The 27,256-nt window shown below is 42.3% G+C and overlaps 1 protein-coding gene across 1 annotated transcript in view; it reads right to left on the reverse strand.

Annotated features, from left to right (window-relative positions):
* Window positions 1–3,515: 3,515 nt before the first annotated feature.
* Window positions 3,516–27,256, reverse strand: part of LOC109893076 (ATP-sensitive inward rectifier potassium channel 12-like) — a 51,239-nt gene continuing 27,498 nt past the window's right edge. The window contains exon 2 of the mRNA XM_020486103.1: window positions 3,516–9,543. Within this exon, the coding sequence (XP_020341692.1) occupies window positions 8,055–9,356 (1,302 nt within the window). The 5' untranslated portion in view covers window positions 9,357–9,543 and the 3' untranslated portion in view covers window positions 3,516–8,054. The remainder of the gene's footprint in view (window positions 9,544–27,256) is intronic.

Below are 27,256 nucleotides of genomic sequence, written 5' to 3' on the forward strand. Positions count from 1 at the left end.
AATAGACTAAATATGGAACTACCAAGACTCTGCCTAGAGCTGGCCGTTCGACCAAACTGAGCAACCGGTCAAGAAGGACCTTGATCAGGGAGGTGACCAAGAACCCAATGACCACTCTGACGGAACTACTGAGTTCCTTGGCTGAAATGGGAGAACCTAACAGAAGAACAAAAGTCTCAACAGCACTTTACCAATCTGGGCTTTATGCGAGAGTGGCCAAAGTTTGCCAAAAGGCATATGAAAGACTCTGAGATCATAAGACAAAAGATTCTGTGGTCTGATGAGACAAAAATGGAATGCTTTGGCGTGCTATGTCTGGAGAAAACTAGGCCCAGCTCATCACCTGTCTAAACATCATCCCTACCATGAAGCACTGCAGTGACAGCATCATGTTATGGGGATGCTTTTTAGCAGCCGGGACTGGGAGACTGATAGGGATAGAGGGAACAATAAAATGGAGCAAAATAAAGGCAAATCCTTGATGAGTAAAAGGGCCTCCCTAGCTGTCTAAGGCACTGCATCACAGTGCTAGAGGCGCAATACAGGTACGGGTTCTGGATTTTGTCACAGCCTGCCACGACCAATCCTGGATTTTGTCACAGCCGGCCACGACCGGGAGACCCATGAGGTGGCGTGCAATTGGCCCAGCATCCCCCGGGTTAGGGGAGGGTTTGGCCGGCCGGGATATCGTTGTCCCATCGCGGTCTAGTGACTCCTGTGGCAGGCCGACCGTGTGGCGCATGCACGCCACACGGTCGCCAGTTGGGTGGTGTTTCCTCGGACAGGTTGGTGTGGCTGGCTTCTGGGTTAAGCGAGCAGTGTGTCAAGAAGCAGTTCGGCTTGGCAGGGTCGTGTTTCGAAGGATGCATGGCTCTCGACCTTTGTTTCTCCCGAGTCCGTACGGAAGTTGCAGCGATAGAACAAGACTGTAACTACCATTTAACTACCATCACAAAATTAGGGAGAAAAAAGTACAAAGAAAAAAATGAATCCTTGATGTGTGCAAATGACCTTCGACTGGGGTAAAGATTCCAACAGGACATTGAGCCCAAGCATACAGCCAAAGCAATGCTGGAATGGCTTCAGAACAAGAATGTGAAAGTCCCTGAGTGGCCCAGCCAAAGCCCAGACTTGAATCCCATTGGAAATCTGTGGAAAGACTTGAAGATTACTGTTCACCGCCGCATCCCATCTAATTTAACAGAGCTTGAGAAAATCTGCGAGGAAGAATGGGAGAGAATCCTCAAATCCAGATGTGCAAAACTGATGCAGACATACCCAAGATGACCTGTAATATCTGCCAAAGGTGTTTCTACAAATATTGACTCGGGTGTGAAATACTTATGTAAATGAAATATTTCTGTATTTCATTTTCAATAAATTTGCAAACATTTCTGCCCAATAATGACAAAAAGTGAAAACATGTTTTTAGAAATTGTGTAAATGGGTAAAAAAAAAAATCAGGCTGTAACACATCAAATTGTTGAATAAGTCGAAGGGTATGAATAGTTTATGAAGGCCCTGTATAAGGCACTACTTTTGCCTTGATCAAAAGTAGTGCACTATAAAGTGAATAGGGGGTCATTTGGGACACAGCCATGGTGTCCGTCCTTTACCCGGATTACACAGTGCTGCCTGGTGTGCGACTGACAAATGAACTCTTATGTAGAAGGCCTAGGTAGGAGGCCTGGGTTGAATCCCAAATTTCACCCTATGTCCTAAATAGTGCCTAGGCTCTTATGGGCCCTATTCAAAAGTAGTCACTATAAAGGGAACAGGGTGCCATTTGGGAAGCAATGGCGTACGACCCTTTGACCTGTGATCTTGTCGGGGATTAATCGGCAGGATGCACCAGCAGGTTTAGGCACCAGATTAGGCTTCACGCTGACTCATGGCACTGCCGCACTCTGGCTGTTATAGGAACTATGGAGGTGACATTACATCATCATCACTAATCTAATCTGATTGGTCTGAAGATGTTTTTTTTTGAGAGAAGAATATTACCATTGATCCTTCAGGTACATGCTTGGATTTAACACACACATGTAACATATTTACAGACACGCACACACTCACACATAGACACAGGCCAGGATTCAATCCCATCGCAGATTATAGGAATTTCAGCTTTTAAAGGCAATGTTCCCACTTTTGCGGAGATCGCAATTCCTATAACCGAGATCGTATTGAATCCTGGCCACACACACACAAATGGACCACATAGAGTACCAGTCAAACGTTTGGACACACCTACTCATTCAAGGGTTTGTCTTTATTTTTTTAATGATTTTCTACATTGTAGAATAATAGTGAAGACATCAAAACTATGAAATAGCTCATATGGAATCATGTGGTAACCAAAAAAGTGTTCAACAAATCAAAATATATTTTATATTTGAGATTCTTCAAAGTAGCCATCCTTTGCCTTGATGACAGCTTTGCACACTCTTCGCATTCTCTCAACCAGCTTCATGAGGTAGTCACCTGGAATACATTTTGGAGGTAGTAGTGGAATACAGGTATACCTTGTTAAAAGTTCATTTGTGGAATTTATTTCCTTCTTAATGCGTTTGAGCCAATCAGTTGTGTTGTGACAAGGTAGGGGTGGTATACAGAAGATAGCCCTGGTAAAAGACCAGCTCAAATAAGCAAAGAGATACGACAGTCCATCATTACTTTAAGACAGTCAATCCGGAACATTTCAAAAACTTTTGACTGGTACTGTATTTCAATTGCTGTGTCTCTGTATACGCACGCACGCACACACACAGTCAAGGGTCAAGCCACAGTGCTTAATGGAGAGGTGGTTATACTGGCAGCTGGTAACTGCCCACTGGACATACACTGGTTGAATCAATGTGGAATAGATGTTGAATTGAGGTCTGTGCCCAATGCCAATAAGGGTCTGTTCAAATGTATGTAGGGAGTAGGGTTCCATTTGGGATGTGACCGCTGTGTTATTTTGTTGTTGGCCCAGCTGTGGCATTTTTTCATTTTTTTACCCCATATTTTCAGGCGTCGATACATAACCCTGATACATAGCCTTTTGAAAAATAAGAAATGTTTCATTTGTTGGATATATACACACAACATAACATGTTACACACAACGCACGCACGCACACACACTATTTATCCCATAGCAGATTACACTTTCCATTTATTAATCAAAGTTGATTAGTCCTGTAGGATCAGGGACCTTATAAGGACTTACACATCAATCTATACTGTAACTGTGGATCCTCTCCACTTGAAAGTGTATGTGTTGTGTGTGTGTTGTGTGTATGTGTGTGTGTGTGTAGGAGTCTCTGACACTGTACCCCAAATTGCCAATCATAAATCACACCTGTCTCTCTCTTTTCTCTGTCCCTCTCCCTTTTCTCTTCTCTCTCCATCCTTCTCTCTCACTCCTCTTCTCTTCCCTCTCTTCTCTCCGCTTAACTCCCACACTTCTTTCTCTTCAGTCACATCACAAATCATTATGTCAATGAGAAAAGAGACACCGTTAAAACGCAGTTACATTTTGTAATTATATATATTTTTTTTATGATTTATTAACATTTTCAGCCGAAATAAATTGTTCATTTTTCATTGAAATAAACCAAAAGGTAGGAGAAAAATATATCAACAACAACCCAGTCAGTGTAAATCAGCATCTCGGGCTCGTTCAGACAGTGGAAGACGTCCGATAGAGGTCAAAGTTCAACCAGTCCATCCAGTCGAGTCAGTTACAGAATCCATCCCTTCTCCTTTCTGAAGATAAATAGCAATTAGTTTTAATCAGAGACTTAGTGAGCAGCTCGGACATCTCTTATATCTCCACAACTCTGGTTGGTATCATCTGATGGCTTATGTTATTGGTATGTTAATTCTAGATTTAAGATTATAGATCAGTAGTTATGACGTGCTAAAAGCTCAGTTTGAATGCAGTTTCAGTTTGTATCTCCCCCCCAAATCCCTCTCCTCATCTCCAGGTTTGCAGTTTCAGTTTGTGCTCAAGTATCAAGCTAACTCAACCCCTTTCCTCGTACTCCAAGCACATTCAGAGATATTAAGAAAAAAAAACTGCTCATCAAAATTGATATAAAAATAGAATAGTGTTGATTTATGAAAATAGTGAGCAAGTAAGTTTCCACTGCACATAGACAGACTGTCCTATCTACGGACCCATATGGGAGTATTATTAAGTGTCATGGAAAACTAAGTCTAAGTCCCAAATGGCACCCTATTCCTTACATAGTGAAATACTTTTGACCAGGGCATAGGTAGTGCACTATATAGGGAATTTGGTGTCAAAAGTGTTAATTCGTTACATTAAACATCAATGGTTATCCACTACCCTATGGTACTGTGGATAAAGCAGATGTTGATAATGGTTTTGCATCTCTATGATAGCCCATTGCCATCATTGTTACAGAGACGACACCTTGTACAGTAGTAGCAGCACGTTTCCTTTCAAAGTGCACTACTTTTGACCAGGGCCCAAAGTTGTGCTTTATTAAAGAAATATCGTGCCATTTGGATGCAACCGATCTTCCTTGCCATGTGTTTCATTAACCTTCCCAGAAAGCAAAATAATGTGATGCTGTAGAATTACCAGCCAGTTCACCCGTGACACCAGTCAGTAGTCGACATATATCAATATCTGATATCACGTGAAAACTGGCCACTAGGTGCAACAGGGAGCGCTGTTACCTTCAAGTAGGTTTTGGTTTTGCTTAGACATGGATGGTGGGTAGGCATAGGCATAGGCATCTGTCTCTGCTGTCAAAGTTTGCATGTTCAAATTCAGTGAAAGAAAGTTGTTTTTGAGATTTTAACTCTGCAAAATGTCTAAGTACACAATTTGACATTTGGAAGAACTTAGAAATTGGACGTTTGAGAGACATGGATGAATGGTCTAATTCGTGAGACTGTGGGAGCTGTCAAAGAATGACAAAGTATTGATAATGTTCTCTCCATTCCACATGAATTATTATGAACAAAACGATATAGCCGCACAATTTAACAGATCAGATGGTTAACAGACCACTACTCCTCCAAGTTCATTAGCCATCTGACTGACATCCATCCAACATTGCTTTTCAAAAAGGGATGGCCATTCTATACAATACATTTCTATGTCCCTAATGTCTAGTCTATGAAAGATTGCCACAAAAACTATTATAGGTCATATAGGGCTATATAGTGAGTTACTTTGTGCAGTAGGAGGGACAAGGAATTCTGGTATTCTACAAAAATATACTAGAAAACAGTAATCTGTTTGACCAGTCTGTGGATCCTCCATACAGTGTCCTGGGGCTCTGTTGGGTTTGTAGGGAGGACTGAGGGTGCACCCTTAATGGCGCTTTATTCCCTATGTACTGTAGTACTCTATTTTACTTTGCTCTACCAGAGCAAGAGCACCATAGTACACTATATAAGGAATAGAGTGCCATTTTGGATATCGCAACCTGACACATACAGTACATGGACGAGTGTTGCTCAAGCTCATGCACTAAAACCAGCTTTATCTGGCTCTGACTACACAGTCCAGTACACAACTTTGGTTTAGGTTTCATTTGGGAGGAAGAGTCCCGAAGGGTAGTTAGGGCTTGAAGCCAAAGTTTTGTGTTGCTTGAAAGTGTTGAAAGAAAAGAAGCATCAGGAGGTCTATTCTGGGCCTGTCTTCTGTCTATCGCCAAGGGTTTGAGTAATAAGAGTCAGTTGATTGGATTGGATACAGCATGAGAGGTTCTGATACACGCCCACAAAAGCCAACAGCAAGCTTCACCTTGAGAATAAAGCTTATCTGAATGGACCTTGATAGACAAGGCATATTCTGGATAGCAGGACTGTACAACCCAGTTTTAAAGTAACATAAACCACTGTAGTACTAGTCCCTACCACCGTACACTTCTTGATTCCCGTTCAAAACTGGAGTAGCATAAATTGGTGTAAGTTAAACAGTAGTAACCTAACCTAAGAGAGGGTCTGGTCTACTACCATATTACTGACATATGTCCAAATCTGTCAGGTGTACACTTACTGTTGTGTTGAACCTAAATTAATGACCTGTGTCTTTACTCTATAGTATTGTTTTCGTGTTGTTATTAGTTTTCACTCTTCTTTTCTCAAAACTATATCTAAGGTGCATAGTTCAGATATGAAACGCAGAAAGAGCTAGGGCTGCGTCACAAATGGCATCCTATTCCCTACACACCTATAGGGCTCTGGTCAAAAGTAGTGCACTATATAGGGAATAGGTACCATTTGGCACTATTTCCCACCCAGAGTTTTTCTCATTCGTGGTGACAAGTTTTGCAGGCAGTAATCTATTTCTACAATACATTTAATTTATTTAAATTATGTTACATATTCCCCCGTACTGTAATTAGACATGTTCATTTCTCCAAGTGCTGCCTGTCTGCAAAGAGCCCTTGTGGGAGAACAGGTTGCTAATGTAATCCTCTTTTGTCTCTCTCCATTATTCTATTTCTCACTATTTCCTCCTTTGGGTCTGTTTAGGGATGTCCAATGGTATCTCCTCTTTAAGCAACCTCATGGCCGTGTTCATTAGGACACACAACGTTTAAAAACATATGCAATAGTAAACCATTTTTTTTGTTTACTATTGCATATGTTTTTTTCTCCCTTTTGGTACCCAATGAACATGACCCATGTCTTGATTGATGTCTCCTCAGCCAATGTGATGACTGGAAGGAGATGTAACAGTGCAAATTATATACCCATTTTTAGTACCATACCAGACTTTACCTACGTGATGATTGATTGACTTTACCTACCAACTTTAATCTCTCCTCTTCTTTCTTTGTCCCTCTTTTATTCCCACTTGTCACTTATTTCCTCTGTTTTAAGGTTTTTGGTAAGACTGTCAGTAGGTCAATTCTACAGTTCTATATTATCTGGTCTTTAACTTCAGTCACCCAGCCAACTCCCATTTTAGTATTATCAGCTGAAATGTAGCCTAATATACAGTTAAGGCTACTGCTCTTTTGTTAGCCAATCTTTTGCTTCTGTGCGGTGGCTAATGGGTTAATTTGTTTGATTTTCAAGTGTAGCCGAGTGTAGCCCCTTAATGCAGTGCTTTGTTCTATTTGTGCTAGATTTCGGTACGAGCCAACCTGTAACTGTGCTTTATCAATGTTGCTGCCTGGTCAGCCGTTCAGCTGTGTGCAATAACTGGAGCTGTCTAAATCAATCAGATTCCCTGTTCAAAACAAATAAAGTGGTGGGGTGCAATTGCTAGAGAGTGAGTTAGACAGCAAAACATAGTGTTTTGTTCACTTGATAGTGAATTGTGCCCACTAATTGTTTTCTATACAGGTTCCCAGTAATATAACAAAAATCTAATTTCATGCTATCAATTGTTCACTTTCTAAGGGATTCAAATTGTATAGAAATGCAAAATACACAACACAAATTTATGCACTTATGCATTTTATCACTGTATTCTTCCAATTTTAAGTTTATATTTCATATTTACTTCAAATAGCTAATTAGCAGCAGGCAATATTTATGGAAAGCACCTTTAAAACTACAGGTGTGCATATAGAAAATGTTTAACTAAACAGCAGTAGGTATCCAGTGTTTCTATTTCCAGCACACTCTGTGTCTTTGACTCTGTAAACTACAATATAGGGCAGTTATAAGAATCCCTCAAAATACCCTCTTGATCTGTTGAAAATACTTCACACACTCAACTAAGAAATCAATATATATTTTTTTTATAGCTAAGATATTATTTCCTAATAGACAATGAATATTGCATTATATAAAGCTCCTACCTCAAACCATCTCATGACCAAAAGGTTTAAAGTTTTCTTAAAGAGAGAGGGGTCTTTTGATGACTGTTCCTGTTATTCCATGCTATGAGTAAGCAGCACTGCTGTCTCCACTCATGGCTGTTTCTAGAGTGATTTCCTCCTTCCTCATGGCTGTAGCGTGCGATAAGTCATGGGTTTCATATGGCACTTGCATTGCTCTGCATGTATTCACATGGAAAACAACCCGCTAGAACTGAGTTACAAGAAAACTATTTTGAAATGTCAAAGGTCATATCTCCGATTCTCTACGATATGACCTCTGGTCTAGGCTGACGGTGGCCTGCAGTCTCTCCAGCTCTGGCACCCTGTCCCCATCCTCCTGCCCCTCCTCATCATCTTCCTCGTCCTGGCTGATGAAAGCCAGCTCATTCTCATAGCAGAAAGAGTTGGCTGTGGGCGTAGGATCCTTGTCCTCATCCTCCATCTCCGCCATGTCCTTGGCACTGCACTGGGGGGTGGACGGCACCTCAAAGGTTTTGTGGAAGTGAGCGTAATCCACTTTGTACTGGCTCTTCTCCTCGAAGACGACAGGCTCGAAGCGGTGACCCCACAGAATCTCTGAGGACAGGTAGGAGCTGCGAGCTTGCGCTGTCATGGCTGTGGCTTCCACCATCCCTTCAAGTATCACCACTATCTCAAAGTCGGACAACTCCAGGTCCAGCTTGCTGATGCCGAACAGGGGGCTCTCCTCATCGATCTCGTGCACAATGGTGAGCGGGGAGACCAGGAAGATGCGGTCGATGCCCGTGTCATACCCTACGTTGATGTCGATCTGGTCCAGGGGGATGTACTCACCCTCCTCTGTGATGCGGGGCTTGATGAGCTGGGCCCGGACATGGGCCTCCACCATGTGGCTCTTCCTCAGGTTGCCCACCCTCCACATAAGGCTCAGCTTCCCATCCCGCATGGCGATCACTGCATTGTTGCTGAACAGCAGCGTCTCTGCACGCTTCTTAGGCCTCGCCATCTTGGCTAAGATGGCACCGATCATGAAGGAGTCGATGATGCAGCCGAAAATGGACTGGAAGACCACCATGAAGACGGCTGAGGGGCACTCCTCCGTCACGCAGCGGAAGCCATAACCAATGGTGGTCTGTGTCTCCACGGAGAACAGGAAGGCGGCCACGAAGCTGTTGACCTGCAGGACGCAGGGGGTGAAGTTATCGTCTCCACCACCCGGGTTGTCCATATCTCCATGAAGCAAAGCGATGACCCAGAAGGCCAGGCCGAATGCCAGCCAGGACACCACGAACACCAGTGTGAACATCAGGAACATCCAGCGCCAGCGGATGTCCACGCACGTGGTGAAGATGTCCGACATGTAGCGCTGCGACTTCTCGTCCATGTGCGAGAAGTGCACATTGCACTGGCCGTTCTTGTTCACGAAGCGGCTGCGGCACTTGCGGCGCGTCGTGTGGATCTTGCCGTTACCGAAGCCGTTGCCCATTGTGACGGAAGGCATGGCACCGAGACGCAGGCCTTCTTCCTCCGAGGACACAATGCTGTAGCGGTGCGCCCCGACCACACTCATGACCGAGCCAGGCTCAGCCAGTGGGGCACCAGAGAGTCGCTGCTCCAACTCAACAGTCAGAGTGGTAGGCAAGCCACAGGAAACAGCACTGGGGATTACAGGAAATGGGCACAGGCGGTTCCCCCCTGATGCCAAAACAGATCTCTGTCCAAGTGGCCAAATGGGTCCTAGACACACCCTTCCTGACCTGAGGAGAGAAGAGAAGCCAGAGGTTAGTCTACTATACACAAAATCCTGATATTATCTACTGTTTTTATGATAAAACAATTAATAAATGAAATATCTAAAACACTGATGTGTATTATATGTGCAACACTTGAATAAAAACTAAGCTGTTACATGCAGACCATGTTAAACAACACCCCTCCCATTCTGCCTCAAAGACTCATCTACTCAGTGGCTTTTTAACTTTATTTTCAGCAGTTTTTTATCACTACAAAGGTGTAGTGTGTAGTACTCTGTCACTTTGGGCTCGGTGCGCCTTAGCAGCAGCAGATGTTGCTAATTAAACCAAGTTCACACTCTTTCTTGTGAAAATTGTAAGCAGCCATTCAGCTGGGATCCTGGTCTTGAGGCTTATAATAGTAGTTTTTAAACTCCTCAGTAGACTAGGGTTGTGTCCCAAATGACACCCTATTCCCTTTTATAAATGTACCACTTTTGACCAGGCCCCATAGGGCTGTAGTCAAAGGTAGTGCACTATATAAGGAATAGGGTGCCATTTGGGAAGCATCCTAGATCTAAACAACAGATTCAGGGTTGGGGGTTCAATTCCATTTGAACTCAATCAATTCATCACCTATGTTTTCATTCAATTGGGAACTGGCAACAATTTTCACTATGTATGTTTTTATAGCCCTAAAATTGAATTGGAACTCATCTTCTGAATTGAACAATACAACCTTAGATTTGGGGTAATTATAGATAAAGTAAGACCCTTTGTACTGCAACTGTAGTAAGCTAATAAGGCATTTATAAGTGATATTCTTTAAGAATCTATTGGTGTCTAAAACCATTAATGGACCTGATTTAGGAGTAACCTCCCACCCCCACCTGTCATCAGCACCCCCTGGTCTGGCTCTGGCTGTACTGTAGTCTAGTGGCTGAGCAGTGTGATTTGTCTCTCTAATAATAGCTGCCAGTCACGTTGAGTCCCCTTTTCCACAGCTCAGGCTCTGAGAGCGCACTGTGTTCTGAGTGCGTTTCTTTTCAACACAAGTACTGTACAGACCATTTTATTTCAATGCATCTCCAGCACAGTTCATGTCAACGCAACTAAGAAGCTAATTCCAATGAAACAATGTTTTGACTCTTAGGTGTTCCTCAGGTGCTGAAGATGAAGACAGAACTGATACCATATTGCAGTGAAATGTTTAGCGACACAAAAAGTAGGTTATGGCATATGGACCACATCGTTGTTGATTGACCTAACTAACAGGCACCTCTCTCATAGTCTCTCTCTCAAGTCTCTCTCTCTCTAATATTGCCACATGGTGTGTTTGGCTCAGTGTAGCGACCAACCAGTAAACAGGAGTTGCCGAAAGGGAACCTGATTTGCTGAGGTATTGTGGGACGGCTCAATGTAAGAGAGTGGTAAAAGCCATCACCATGGAAACAAGTCACCACGCTGAGACTGAGTTCTACTGAGATTGGGTGTGCGGCATACTGTAGCAATACCTACAGTAACGTGTTAACTTTGGAGGCTGGTTTGATCGCAGGTGTGAGGTGGTTTGTAATTTCCTAATGTTGGTGGATTGTTGTTGTCTCAGTACACAGGTAACTTAAAATCATCCCTGGGCAGTCTTTTCTTCCTGCCCTCTTCACTATCTCCTCCTCTCCCAGAATATGGCTGTAAATCTTCCTTTTTTTCACAGGAATAACTGGCCTGGCCCGTCTTGGTGTCTTGCCACCCAAACTTAAGTATTTCTGGTTCCCTCCAGGTGGCAAAACAGTCAGAATGCCATTTGGAACTCAGCCCATGTACAGAGAAACTAGCCAACAGCAAGACAGATTGAGAAAGATTAGATGGAGAGGGCTAGTGATGGTGAGAGGGAAGTACTGTAATGGAACACAGAGAAACCAGAGAGAGTGAAGAGGTGAGAAGAAAGGATTAAAAAAGGATAGAGGTCAGGGAAGACAGGGGAGGCACTGTGGAAGGACACAAGGAAAACGAAAGGGTAGAGAAGGAAGCAGAAAACAGGGGGGACCCTTAAGATTGTAGAAGGGAGGGAGAAATGGATACTGGTCTAAATATAGCTTGTCTGTCTGTTTCGTCAAATGTCTGCCAAGAAATGACTCCGCTATCTCTCCGATAACCAAAGAAAACACTGATGCTGTCACCGTGGTTACTGCTCTCATCTTGTTTTGTACCTACCTGCTGATAGACATTTCAGTATAATTTTACTTCATTTTACTGCAGTTGGGGAAATCAGGGTCACATAGTGTCTTACTACTATGTCTTACTACTTATCAACAAAAGTGTACACCTCACACACATGGTTATGGGCATGTCAGATATAGAGTTGAAATGTATTCAATTTTGAGTTTGCATCCTAATATTACACTTTATATGCATCACAGAAGATTGAAATATAACAAAATTGTTTAACATAGAAACACAGGATTTTCCGACACCCGCAATGTTGTTACAAAATGAATTCTGAAATTCTGAAATATATTAATAAAATTTGGCCACTAGGTCATCTTACTACAGGAAAGGGCTACAGCCAACAGGTACAATGCATTATGATGCCAGTATGCATGAATAGAATGGTGCCAGAAGAGGCTGCCGTTTTACGGGCTCCTAACCAATTATGCTAATTTGTCCGTTTTTTCGCGTTGTTTGCAACGCATTTGGTGCGTAATGTTTCTGCCACCGTCTCTTATGACCGAAAAGAGCTTCTGGATATCAGAAAAGTGATTACTCACCTCGAATTGGAGAAAGATTTTTTTCTTTAACAGGTCGAACGCAAAGGATTTACTCGAGATCACCGACCAGGCCCAAATCGCTGTCATTCGCATGAAGAGAAGACGCCGATACAGGGGACGCAGGTCAGGGTGCCTTGGGAGCATTCATTGGCGAGTGGGTAACCCGCTTCTACCATCCGTCCTATTGGACAACGTGCAATCATTGGAGAATAAACCGGATGAGCTCCGGTGAAGACTATCCTACCAACTGGACTTTTAAAAACTGTAATATCTTATGTTTCACCGAGTCATGGCTGAACGACAACATGGATAATATAACGTTGGCTGGTTTTTACGTGCATTGGCAAGATAGAACAGCTGCCTCCGGTAATACAAGGGGTGGTGGTCTGTGTCTATTTGTCAATAACAGCTGGTGCTCGAAATCAATTATTGAGGAATTCTCTAGGTTTTGCTCACCTCATCTCATGATAAGCTGTAGACCACACTATTTACCAAGACTTTTCATCTATATTTTTCATAGCGGTCTATTTACCACCACAAACCGATGCTGGCACTAAGACCGCACTCAACGAGCTGTATAAAGCCATAAGCAAACAAGAAAATGCCCATCCAGAGGCGGCACTCCTATTGGCCGGGGACTTTAATGCAAGGAAACTTAAAACCATTTGACCAAATGTGCAACGAGGGGGGAAAAAAACTCTAGACCAGCTTTATACTCCACACACAGAGATGTGTACAAATCTCTCCCTCTCCCTCCATTTGGCAAATCTGACCATAATTCTATCCTCCTGATTCTTGCTTACATGCAAAAACTAAAACAGGAAGTACCAGTGACTCGCTTAATACGGAAGTGTTTAGATGACTCAGATACTAAGCTACAGGTGTCACGGCTGTTGAAGGAAGTGGACCAAGGTGCAGCGTGGTTCTTTTTTTTGGGAAAATGATGCCGAACAAAACAATAAACACTACAAAAACCGTGAAGCTATGTGCCATAAACAAAAGTCAACTTCCCACAAAGACAGGTGGAAAAAAGGGCTACATAAGTGTGGTTCTCAATCAGAGACAACAATTGACAGCTGTCCCTGATTGAGAACCCTACCCGGCCAAAACATAGAAATACAAATAATAGAATATAGAATACCCACCCCAACTCACACCCTGACCAAACCAAAATAGAGACATAAACAGGATCTCTAAGGTCAGGGCGTGAAAACAGGACTATTTTGCTAGCACAGACTGGGATATGATCCGGGACTAATCCGATGGCATTGAGGAGTATTCCACATCAGTCACCGGCCTCATCATAAGTGCATCAATGACGTTGTCCCCACAGTGACCGTACGCACATACCACAACCAGAAGCCATGGATTACAGGCACCATCCGCACTGAGCTAATGGGTAGAGCTGCCAATTTCAAGGAGCGGGACTCTAACCTGGACGCTTATAAGAAATTCCACTATGCCCACAGGCAAAACGTAAATACAGGACTAAAATGGAATCCTACTAAACCGTCTCCAACGCTCATCGGATGTGGCAGGGCTATTACAGATGACAAAGGGAAGCCCAGCTGTGAGCTGCCCAGTGGCACAAGGCTACCAGAGAAGCTAAATTACTTCTATACGCGCTTCGAGGCAATTAACACTGAAGCATGCATGAGAGCACCAGCTGTTCCGGACGACTGTGTAATCACGTAGTCGATGTGAGCAAGACCTTTAAACAGGTGAACATTCACAAGGCCGCAGGGCCAGACCAATTGCCAGGACGTGTACTGCGAGCATGCGCTGACCAACTGACAAGTGTCATCAATGACATTTTCAACCTGTCCCTTGGCCGAGTCTGTAATACCTACATGTTTCAAGCAGACCACCATAGTCCCTGTGCCCAAGAACACCAAGGTAACCTACCTAAATGACTACCGACCCGTAGCACAAATTTCTGTAGCCATGAACTGCTTTGAAAGGCTGGTCATGGTTCACATCAACACCATCATCCCAGAAACCAGAAACCCACTCCAATTTGCATATTGCCGTAACAGATCCACAGATGACACAATCTCTATTGCACTCAACACTGACCTTTCCCACCTGGACAAAATGAACACCTACGTGAGAATGCTGTTCATTGACTACAGCTCAGCATTCAACACCATAGTACCCTCAAAGCTCATCACTAAGCTAAGGACCCTGGGGGACTAAACACCTCCCTCTGCAATTGGATCCTGGATAGGCAACAACACATCTGCCAAGCTGATCCTTAACACAGGGCCCCTCAGAGTGGTGTGTGCTTAGTCCACTCCTGTACTCCCTGTTCACCCATGACCAAGTGGCCAAGCACGACTCCAACACCATCATTAAGTTTGCCGACGACACAACAGTAATAGGCCTGGTCATCGACAATGATGAGACAGCCTATATGTCAGAGACATGGAAGTGTGGTGCCAGGACAACAATCGCTCCCTCAACATGATCAAGACAAAGGAGATGATCGTGGACTACAGGAAAAGGAGGGCCAATCACGGCCCCATTCTCATCGAAGGGGCTGTAGTGGAGCAGGTTGAGAGCTTAAAGTTCCTTGGTGTCCACAACACCTACAAACTAACATGGTCCAACCACACCAAGACAGTCGTGAAGAGGGCACGACAATTCTTATTCCCCCCCAGAAGACTGAAAAGATTTGGCATGGGTCCTCACATCCTCAAAAAGTTCTACAGCTGCACCATCAAGAGCATACTGACTGGTTGCATCACCGCCTGGTATGGCAACTGCTCGGTCTTCGACCGCAATGGCGCTACACTGGGCGTACGGCCCAGTACATCACTGTGGCCAAGCTTCCTGCCATCCAGGACCTCTATACCAGGTGGTGTCAAAGACTCCAGCCACCCTGGTCATGGATTGTTCTTTCTGCTACCGCACGTCAAGAGGTACCAGAGCGCCAAGTCTAGGTCCAAAAGGCTTCTTAACAGCTGCTACCCCCAAGCCATAAGACTACTGAAGAGCTAATGAAATGGCTACCTGGACTAGTTTGTATTGACACCCCCAACTTTTTTTTATGCTGCTGCAACTCACTGTTTATTATCTATTATCAATGTATAGTCACTTTACCTCAATTATCTCGACTACCCTGTACCCCCGCACATTGACTCGGTACCGGTACCCCCGGTATATAGGTCTTGTTATTGTTATTTTATTGGTGCTATTTTGTTTTTTACCTTATTTAGCAAATATTTTCCTTAACTCAATTTTTTTTTTAAACAGCATTGTTGGTTAAGGGCTTGTAAGTAAGCAATTCACGGGAAGGTCTACACCTGTTGTATTCGGCGCATGTGACAAATACAATTTTATTTGATTTTGGATTTCCGTTATGATGTCTGTGTGACCCTTTGTAATGTCTTAGAGTCATAAGAAACAAATTATGTTTTAGTTGTCATAGAAGACTTGGTAAACAAGTTATGTATTATAGCTTGAAAACATGCTTAAAAAGAATGTAATGTTGCTCTCTACAGATATAAAATATAACTCAGGCGCTATCTGCATGGGAAAATAAGTATTTGTCAGAGGCCCACCCTTAAATGTAATGCATTACGCACATCTTGCAGAGTGAGAATTTAAGTCCATTACACTGTCCCTGTGCAACACATAATGTTACCCAAAGTTGATTTGCCTCTTCTACGACAGTGAAACCATGAGATAATTGCCATCTGAACCTGATCAGCCGTCTGAGATGGCAGAGTCACACATGGCTATATGCAGAGGCTGCACTATTGCCAGATGACTCGCAGATCATATGAAAGTTTTAATGCCACGAATAGACACACGGCGGTGTTAGATGTTACACAGTAGAGGGGACAGGACAAGAGTTGGAACATCTTCAGAGGGGGAAAAACATATATTAGTCTATGGCTGGCCATTGGAATATACTGTATATAAGTCTATGGCTGGACATTGGAATATATTAGTCTGTCTGGCCATTGTCTGGCCATTGAAACAAGGCTGGTTAGACTAGTTTAGATCAGGCCTTGTACTTAATGTCACTTTTCTCTTGAATGGTTTTCAGATGAAGTGGGGCTGAATATCTTCTATAATGTACACTGAACATGTATTAATTAAACACTTTAAATTTCATGTCATTATTGAAAGCCTGCTGGTTCCAATTGCAATGACATTATCACAGAGTTAGTGGGAGAGGAATAAAATAAATGAGAGCTGAACAGAGGAACACACACAATCTTTCAGAGCTCCCTATGGGCCCTGCTCAAAATAAGTGCTATTTGGGACACAGGCTAAGTGAGTCAGAGAGCACTGTAGAGAGAGACATCTACTGTGAGATGATTCAGCACATAGCCAATTGTAATCCGACCTTTATAGCTGATCCCCCACCCTCGATTTATGTGACCCACTGGCTAACAAACACACTCCGAAGTCCGAACCCTCAAAACAACACAAACGTTCAAACACAGAGACAAAGACAGACAGAGAGACCGAAATACAGACAGACTCAGAAATTAGTGTCCTTCCATGATTATCTCCTTGGTATTTATGACTATTATATTTCAAGAGGGTCTTCAAGTCCAATGAATGAAGTCCATGCCAAGACGATCTTGTTGCTGTAGTTTGGTTTGATTGACATGTAGTTACAGACATTTTGGCTACCTGTTGGTTTGGTTTATGTCATCTGCTTTCTGAATATTCACAGCAAAGGAGTAGGGTCAAGTGAATTTCCTGATTTACAGAACTATTATTTTTACTGAGTTGAAATGAGAGGACCTCATAATTCCCAGCTTTAATCTATACTGAAATCAAACTCCCAGAGCTGTCAGCATGCAGACGGGAAACCACAGGTGTGTGAGTGTTTCACAATGTTCATAGTAGAGTATGTATGAATGCTCATCTGACATGGAACAGAATGCACAGACTACAGGATGGAATAACATGGCTATGTGAACCTTGTGTGGTTCTTTTTCATATTTGTCTCATACCACATTCATAGCCAATCCAAGTAAACTGCTTACAGTTAGAGATGAATCATCACACAATTTGGAAACTATCAGAATTCTGTCTTCCCCAGACACAATTATAATTATTTGGGTGTTCTGTAAGATTTCAGTAACCCTTTACCCTTTATATGTCATAACAGCTGACATAACTTGTCATAACCTGCTATAACTGTCATGACACATACAGTGGGGCAAAAAGGTATTTAGTCAGCCACCAATTGTGCAAGTTCTCCCACTTAAAAAGATGAGAGAGGCCTGTAATATTCATCATAGGTACACTTCAACTATGACAGACAAAATGAGAAGAAAAAAAATCCAGAAAATCACGTTGTAGGATTTTTAATGAATTTATTTGCAAATTATGGTGGAAAATAAGTATTTGGTCAATAACAAAAGTTTACCTAAATACTTTGTTATATGCCCTTTGTTGGCAATGACAGAGGTCAAACGTTTTCTGTAAGTCTTAACAAGGTTTTCACACACTGTTGCTGGTATTTTGGCCCATTCCTCCATGCAGATCTCCTCTAGAGCAGTGATGTTTTGGGGCTGTTGCTGGGCAATATGGACATTCAACTCCCTACAAAGATTTTCTATGGGGTTGAGATCTGGAGACTGTCTAGGCCACTCCAGGACCTTGAAATGCTTCTTACGAAGCATTGTCATGCTGAAAGATCCAGCCACGTTTCATCTTCAATGCTCTTGCTGATGGAAGGAGGTTTTCACTCAAAATCTCACGATAAATGGCCCCATTCATTCTTTCCTTTACATGGATCAGTCGTCCTGGTCCCTTTGCAGAAAAACAGCCCCAAAGCATGATGTTTCCACCCCCATGCTTCACAGTAGGTATGGTGTTCTTTGGATGCAACTCAGCATTCTTTATCCTCCAAACACAAAGTTGAGTTTTTACCAAAAAGTTATATTTTGGTTTCATCTGACCATATTACATTCTCCCAACCTTCTTATGGATCATCCAAATACTCTCTAGCAAACTTCAGACGGGCCTGGACAGGGGCAGCTGTCCCCAGTCCATCTGACCGTGCTGCTGCTCCAGTTTCAACTGTTCTGCCTTGTTATTATACGACCATGCTGGTCATTTAGGAACATTTGAACATCTTGGCCATGTTCTGTTATAATCTCCACCCGGCACAGCCAGAAGAGGACTGGCCACCCCACATAGCCTGGTTCCTCTCTAGGTTTCTTCCTACGCTTTGGCCTTTCTAGGGAGTTTTTCCTAGCCACCGTGCTTCTACACCTGCATTGCTTGCTGTTTGGGGTTTTAGGCTGGGTTTCTGTACAGCACTTTGAGATATCAGCTGATGTACGAAGGGCTATATAAATACATTTGATTTGATTTGATTTGATTTCGACATGTACTGGCTTAAGCAGGGGGACACGTCTGGCACTGCAGGATTTGAGTCCCTGGCGGCGTAGTGTGTTACTGATGGTAGGCTTTGTTACTTTGGTCCCAGCTCTCTGCAGGTCATTCACTAGGTCCCCCGTGTGGTTCTGGGATTTTGGCTCACCGTTCTTGTGATCATTTTGACCCCACGGGGTGAGATCTTGCGTGGAGCCCCAGATCGAGGGAGGTTATCAGTGGTCTTGAATGTCTTCCATTTCCTAATAATTGCTCCCACAGTTGATTTCTTCAAACCAAGCTGCTTACCTATTGCAGATTCAGTCTTCCCAGCCTGGTGCAGGTCTACAATTCTGTTTCTGGTGTCATTTGACAGATCTTTGGTCTTGGCCATAGTGGAGTTTGGAGTGTGACTGTTTGAGGTTGTGGACAGGTGTCTTTTATACTGATAACAAGTTCAAACAGGTGCCATTAATACAGGTAACGAGTGGAGGACAGAGGAGCCTCTTAAAGAAGAAGTTACAGGTCTGTGAGAGCCAGAAATCGTGCTTGTTTGTAGGTGACCAAATACTTATTTTCCACCATAATTTGCAAATAAATTCATTAAAAATCCTACAATGTGATTTTTAAGTGGGAGAACTTGCACAATTGGTGGCTGACTAAATACTTTTTTGCCCCACTGTATATTTAGACAAATATTGCGTTATTTTATGGCTGGTTATCACATCTACATAAGAGTGTCAAAACCTACCACAAAACATTGGGCCATAACACCATTCCATTACACCATAGTCTACCTGTCAAAGGTCTGTTAATGTTAAATAATACTTTTTTTATTGACCATGTTAAATTGTCATTGTAATTGCGCACACATTGATGTCAGACATGCACCTACCCCAATGCTCTGTTGCTGATGACTAGGATGAATGCAGGAGCAGATTTCAAGAGCAGGTCAAAACACCTTCTTTTTGACTGATGTAAGGGCATGTACATGATAGGACTATCTGGCTTATTTGATTATGATGGTCATAATGCTTCTTGAAAAGTGTATTTTCTTAGTCCAGGATGGTTATAATGATTCATGACAGCCATAAAGTGTATTTTCTTTTTTAAGTTACTTAAAATATGATGAAAAAAACACAACTTTAAAGAATTAATTGCAACAACAACAAAATACATAAGAAACAAACTTTCAAATCAAAGGAAACTTCTTGGCAGGGAAAAACTCATTTGAATAAATTTGGGTTTTGACACTTGTGTTGGTGTCATAACCAGCAATAAAATAACGCAATATATGTCACAACAGATGTAAGTATATGGCAGTGTTATGAGCATATTATAACAAGTTATGTTAGTTGTTATGACATTATGACATGGTTATAACCGTGTAATAATGTCTTATGACATTGGGTGTTAAGTGTTACCAAGATTTCTAGAATATAGACTGATGTGAGTATAGTATTTGCTAAGCCATGTTATAAAAGTGGTTTATTTACTGTACACAAACAAACACATACTCTCACACACACACACACACACACACACACACACACACACACACACACACACACACACACACACACACACACACACACACACACTGTCACACTCTGACCATGATTTGCGTTGTTTGTTTCTATGTTTTGTTTGGTCAGGTTGTGATATGAGTGGGCATTCTATGTTGTATGTCTAGTTTGTCTATTTCTATGTGTTTTGGCCTGATATGGTTCTCAATCAGTGAAGGGTGTTTGTCGATGTCTCTGATTAGGAACCATATTTAGGTAGCCTGTTTTGTATTGTGGTTGGTGGGTTATTGTCTATGTGATGTTGCATGTTAGCACTCATTTTCTATAGCGGTCCCGTTTCGTCTGGTTAGTTTGTTTGTTTGTTTGTTTTAGCGTGTACTTAGAGTTTTTTTCGTCAATCATTAAATCATGCATTCACACCACGCTGCGCTTTGGTCTCCTCAATACAACAATTGTGACACACACACACACACACACACACACACACACACACACACACACACACACAAACCTGTGCAAGAGAAAGAAAGGAGCGTACAAAGAAGTACGATTACAAAAACATTTTATAATAATAATAATACAGTGCCTATTGAATGTCTACACCCCCCTTTGGATTTATTCATATTTTATTGTGTTACAAAGTGGAATCAAAATTAATTTAATTGACATTTTTTGTCAACAATCTACATGACATAATTTCAAAGTGGGAAAAAAATTCAGAATTTGTTTTAAAATGAAAAATAAAACACTAATATACTTTGATTAGATAAGTGTTCACCCCCGAGTAAATACATGTTAGAAACACCTTTGGCAGCGATTAGACCTGTGAGTCCTGGGTAAATCTCATAAGAGATTATTCTTTTAAAAATTCTTCAAGCTCTGTCAAGGTGACAGATTTATCAAGCAGATTTAAGTCAAAACTGTAACGTGGCCACTCAGGAACATTCACTGACTTCTTGGTAAGCAACTCCATTATAGATGTGGCTTTGTGTGGTAGGTTATTGTCCTGCTGAAAGGTGAATTCCTCTCCTAGTGTCTGGTATAAAGCAGACTGAAGCATGTTTTCCTCTAGGTTGTTGCTGGTGCTTAGCTCCATCCCATTTTTTCATCCTGAAAAACTCCCCAGTCTTTGCTGATGTCAAGCATACCCATATAGCCACCACCATGCTTGAAAATAAGGAGGCAGTTACTCGGTGTTGTGTAGGATTTGCCCCAAACACAAGACTTTGCATTTAGGCCAAAAAGTGTATTCCTTTGCTGTGTGTTCTTGCAGTATTACTTTAGTGCCTTGTTGCATACTGTACATATGCAAAAAACGGCTTCAGTCTGTATATTTGTATTCAGTTCAGAAGGACTACTGCATCTTTGTGTCTGGGTGATTTACTACATAATCCACAGCACAATTATTAACTTGACCATCCTTTAAGATATATTCAATGTCTGGTTTGTTATTGTTACCCATCTACCAATCACTGCCCTTCCTTCTGAGGCTTTCGAAAGCTCCCTGGTCTTTGTAGTCGAATCTGTGCTTGAAATGCAATACTTGACTGAGGGACCTTATATATGTTGAACTTATTATGTGATTTGTTAAGCCACATTTTACTCCTGAACTATATTAGGCTTGCCTAAACAAAGGGGGTGAATACTTATGTAACAACTACATTTTAGTTATTTAATTTATATTATTTTGTAAAAATGTGTAGACTTATTTTCTCTTTGACATTAAGGAGAATTGTGTGTAAATCAATGACAAAAAAATTACAATAAAATCTACAGTATTTCAATCCCACTTTGTAATGCAACCAAATGTGAAAAAAGTTCAAGGGGGTGTAGACTTTCTAGGCATTGTACGTATATGTCATTTATTGTATTGTTTTAATTAGGGATCCAAGGCAGCAGCTACTCTTCCCTGAAGAGTACATCGGCACTTATATCACACAATAAACAAAAGATAAACGCAGTACATCATACAACATTATTACACCACTACATATCCACAACATAAAATGTACAACACCACCATACAACAATATTACAATGCACGTATGTGTAGAGTGTGTGAGTGTGCATATCTGTGTGTGTGTGTGTGCGTGCGCTCGCATATATCTTCATGTCACACCCTGATCAGTTTAACCTGTCCTTGTTATTGTCTCCACCCCCTCTAGGTGTCACTTGTTATCCCTGGTGTATATATCCCTGTGTTTACTGTCTCTCTGTGCCAATTCGTCTTGTACGTTCCAAGTCAACCAGCGTGTTTTTCCCGTGCTCCTGCCTTTTACATTCTCTTTTACCAGTCCTCCCGGTTTTGACCCTTGCCTGTTTTCTGGACTCTGTCCATTCTGCCTGCCCTGACCTCGAGCCTGCCTGCCACTCTGTACCTCCTGGACTATGAACTGGTTTTGAACTTTTGCCTGGCCACGACCATTCTCTTGCCTACTCCTTTTGGACTAATAAATATCAAATACTCAAACTATCTGCCTCCCGTGTCCGCATCTGGGTCTCGCCTTGTGCCCTTATACAGTCTCCGCTGTTCCATAAGGTATATTTTTATCAGTTTTTTTTATCTGATTCTACTGCTTGCATCAGTTAACTGATGTGGAATAGAGTTCCATGTAGCCATGGGTCTACGTAGTACTGCGCACCTCCCATAGTCTGTTTTAGACTTGGGGATTGTGAAGAGACCTCTGGTGGCGTGTCTTGTGGGTTCATGTCCGAGCTGTGTGCTAGTAGTTTAGACAGACACCTCAGTGCATTCAACATGTCAACACTTCTTACAAAAACAAATAGTGATGAAGTCAATCTCTCCTCTACTTTGAGCCATGAGAGATTTACATGCATATTATTAATGTTAGCTCTCCATGTACAGTGGGGAGAACAAGTATTTGATACACTGCAGATTTTGCAGGTTTTCTTACTTACAAAGCATGTAGAGGTCTGTCATTTTTATCATAGGTACACATCAACTGTGAGAGACAGAATCTAAAACAAAAATCCAGAAAATCCCATTGTATGATTTTTAAGTAATTAATTTGCATTTTATTGCATGACATAAGTATTTGATCACCTACCAACCAGTAAGAATTCCTGCTCTCACAGATCTGTTAGTTTTTCTTTAAGAAGCCCTCCTGTTCTCCACCCATTACCTGTATTAACTGTACCTGTTTGAACTCATTACCTCTATAAAAGACACCTGTCCACACACTCAATCAAACAGACTCCAACCTCTCCACAATGGCCAAGACCAGAGAGCTGTGTAAGGACATCGGGGATAAAATTGTAGACCTGCACAAGGCTGGGATGGGCTACAGGACAATAGGCAAGCAGCTTGGTGAGAAGGCAACAACTGTTGGCGCAATTATTAGAAAATGGAAGAAGTTCAAGATGACGGTCAATCACTCTCGGTCTGGGGCTCCATGCAAGATCTCACCTCGTGGGGCATCAATGATCATGAGGAAGGTGAGGGATCAGCCCAGAACTACACGGCAGGACCTGGTCAATGACCTGAAGAGAGCTGGGACCACAATCTCAAAGAAAACCATTAGTAACACACTACGCGGTCATGGATTAAAATCCTGCAGCGCACGCAAGGTCCCTCTGCTCAAGCCAACGCATGTCCAGGCCCATCTGAAGTTTGCCAATGACCATCTGGATGATCCAGAGGAGGAATGGGAGAAGGTCATGTAGTCTGACGAGGCAAAAATATAGCTTTTTGGTCTAAACTCCACTCGCCGTATTTGGAGGAAGAAGAAGGATGAGTACAACCCCAAGAACACCATCCCAACCGTGAAGCATGGAGGTGGAAACATCATTCTTTGGGGATACTTTTCTGCAAAGGGGACAGGACAACTGCACCGTATTGAGGGAAGGATGGATGGGGCCATGTATCAGGAGATCTTGGGCAACAACCTCCTTCCCTCAGTAAGAGCATTGAAGATGGGTCGTGGCTGGGTCTTCCAGCATGACAACGACCCGAAACCCACAGCCAGGGCAACTAAGGAGTGACTCCGCAAGAAGCATCTCAAGGTCCTGGAGTGGCCTAGCCAGTCTCCAGACCTGGACCCAATAGAAAATCTTTGGAGGGAGCTGAAAGTCCGTATTGCCCAGCGACAGCCTCGAAATCTGAAGGATCTGGAGAAGGTCTGTATGGAGGAGTGGGCCAAAATCCCTGCTGCAGTGTGTGCAAGAACTACAGGAAATGTATGATCTCTGTAATTGCAAACAAAGGTTTCTGTACCAAATATTAAGTTCTGCTTTTCTGATGTATCAAATACTTATGTCATGCAATAAAATGACAATTAATTACTTAAAAATCATACAATGTGATTTTCTGGATTTTTGTTTTAGATTCCGTCTCTCACAGTTGAAGTGTACCTATGATAAGAATTACAGACCTCTACATGCTTTGTAAGTAGGAAAACCTGCAAAATTGGCAGTGTATCAAATACTTGTTCTCCCCACTGTACATTTAAGGGCCAGCCGTGCTGCCCTGTTCTGAGCCAATTATAATTTTCTGAGGTCCCTCTTTGTTGCACCTGACCACACCACTGAATAGGTGTGACAAAACTAGGGCCTGTGGGACCTGCCTTGTTGATAGTGTTGTTAAAAGGCAGAGCAGTGCTGTATTATGGACAGCCTTCTCCCCAGCTCAGCTACTGTTGCATCAACATGTTTTGACCATGACAGTTTACAATCCAGGGTTACTCCAAGCAGTTTAGTCACCTCAACTTGCTCAATTTCCTCATTATTTATAACAATATTTAGTTGAAGTTTCTGGTTTAGTGAACGATTTGTCCCAAACTCAATGCTTTTAGTTTTTGAAATATTGAACTTATTACTTGCCACCCATTCTGAAACTAACTGCAGGTCTTTGTTAAATTAAGTGTTGCAGTGATTTCACTTGCTGTAACAGCTGACGTGTATAGTGTTGAGTCATCCACATACATAGACACACTGGCTTTACTCAAAGACAGTGGCAATTCATTAGTAAAGATTGAAAAAAGTAATGGGCCTAGACAGCTGCCTTGGGGAATTCCTGGATCATGTTGGAGAGGCTTCCATTGAAGAACACTCTCTGTGTTCTGTTATACTCTTTATCCACAATATAGCAGGGGGTGTAAAGCCATAACACATAAGCTTTTCCAGCAATATACTATGATCGATAATGTCAAAAGCTGCACTGAAGTCTAACAAAACAGCTCCCATAATTTTTTATGATAAATTTCTCTCAGCCATTCATTTGTGTAAGTGCCGTTGAATGTCTTTCCCTATAAGCGTGCTGAAAGTCTGTTGTCAATTTGTTTACAATAAAATAACATTGTATCTGGTCAAACAAAGTTTGCTTAGGGTTGGTAACAGGCTGATTGGTCAGCTATTTAAGGCAGTAAAGGGGCTTTACTATCCTTGGGTAACAGAAATACTTCTGCTTCCCTCCAGGCTGAGGGCACAGTTTTTAGTAGGCTTAGATCGAAGATATGGCCAAAAGGAGTGGCAATATCGTCCCCTATTATCTTAACTAATTTTCCATCCAAGTTGTCAGACCCCGGTGGCTTGTCATTATTGACATACAACAATCATTTCCCCCCTCTTCCACACTCACTTTACGGAATTTAAAATTACAATGCTTGGTTGGTCTTGTTGGCAGCGCTGAGCCCTGGTCAAAAATAGTACATTATATAGGGTGCCATACACCTATGGGGACAAACACCTACAGTACTGTAAGTCCAGACAGTATGCTTCAGAGGCAACCTATTCCATAACTCTGTGTGTAAATGAGGGTATTAGGGCTCCCTTGTGCTTTTGGTGTGTGAGTCATGAGTCATATGTATTCAAGTTATGCCTCTTAGTAATACTGAAATTATAATTAGTAGCATTTAAATTGAGCTGATTCCTGGGTGTCCTATGAGTGTGAGAAATTGATGTGTTTCAAATTGTCATGGTGGGTTTCCTTGGGGCCTAAAGATTTCCACGGTTGAATGATACCTTAGTGAAGCGTTGGGTCAGTCAGGACAATGCGAATAAACCTGGTCCCAAGTGTTGAGAATGTGCTCATTCCGTGTCTGTTTAGTTGTGTGACGTCTTTTGGATACAGGAAGGACTGTGCAGTTGCGTCCCCTGGGACTTCTGTAGGAGACCCCTAGGGAACCTTGCTTGTCCCTTTCTCCTCTCCCCCTTCTTCTCACAGCACACACAGCCCATGGCCTAAATATCCACCTCTGCCTTTAAGCCTCACTTCCCTCTCTCCTCCCTGCACCACAGAATGCTCTGGATCTGGAATCCAGCTGCAGTGGAGGTGTTTTGACAATAGGGAGAAAGACGACACGGAGGGAATAGAAATATAATTACTAGAATGTAGTGCTGAGCGATTAACAGAAATGTTGGTTAGGCAGCACCTCTATAGAGATGAGATGTTGACTTGGAATGAAATAATAGTCATAAAATAAAACAAATGTAATATACACAATAACTGAAATATTTTATTAAAGTAATGTGAAGTAATGGGCAGTCACTACCATTATGGGACTTTTATTAATTGTTTTATTCTGAGTTGTTACAGCATTCAACCCACATAATGCATAGTGCATTTAATGTTTAAAAAAGTTATCCAAACCGAATTATTTTTAAAATATTCTAACCAAAACTGAACCGACCTCATCGCTCAGCACTTTTAAATTTTTACCCGTTTATACTTTAATGGGGATGTCTGTTCAAGTAATAGGAGCTATAGTTAGGTTTATAGGGTTAGGGTTAAGGTTAGATTTTGGGTTTAGAGTTAGGGTATGGGTAAGGTAATGGTGAGGATTAGGCGTTAGAGAAAAAAGGATTTTGAATGGGACTGAATTGTGTGTCCCCACAAGGTTAGTTATATAAGACTGTGTGCGTGCGCATGTGTATTTGTGCACATGTGTACGTGTGTGTTTGAGCTGGGTGGATTGAGTCCGGATTAGGTTATTCCAGACTTCAGTGATGTACTGTAGATAATCATCTGACTAGAGGAGCTTTAGTGTGCTATTGTCATATTGCGGGGCTGTCTCTGGCTGGTCAGGACTTCACTCCTGTCTCAGTCCTTCGCGTCCTCTGCGCTTCCTGAATCAAACTACG

Source organism: Oncorhynchus kisutch, linkage group LG6, assembly GCF_002021735.2.
Source record: "Oncorhynchus kisutch isolate 150728-3 linkage group LG6, Okis_V2, whole genome shotgun sequence".
NCBI classification, from domain to species: domain Eukaryota; kingdom Metazoa; phylum Chordata; class Actinopteri; order Salmoniformes; family Salmonidae; genus Oncorhynchus; species Oncorhynchus kisutch.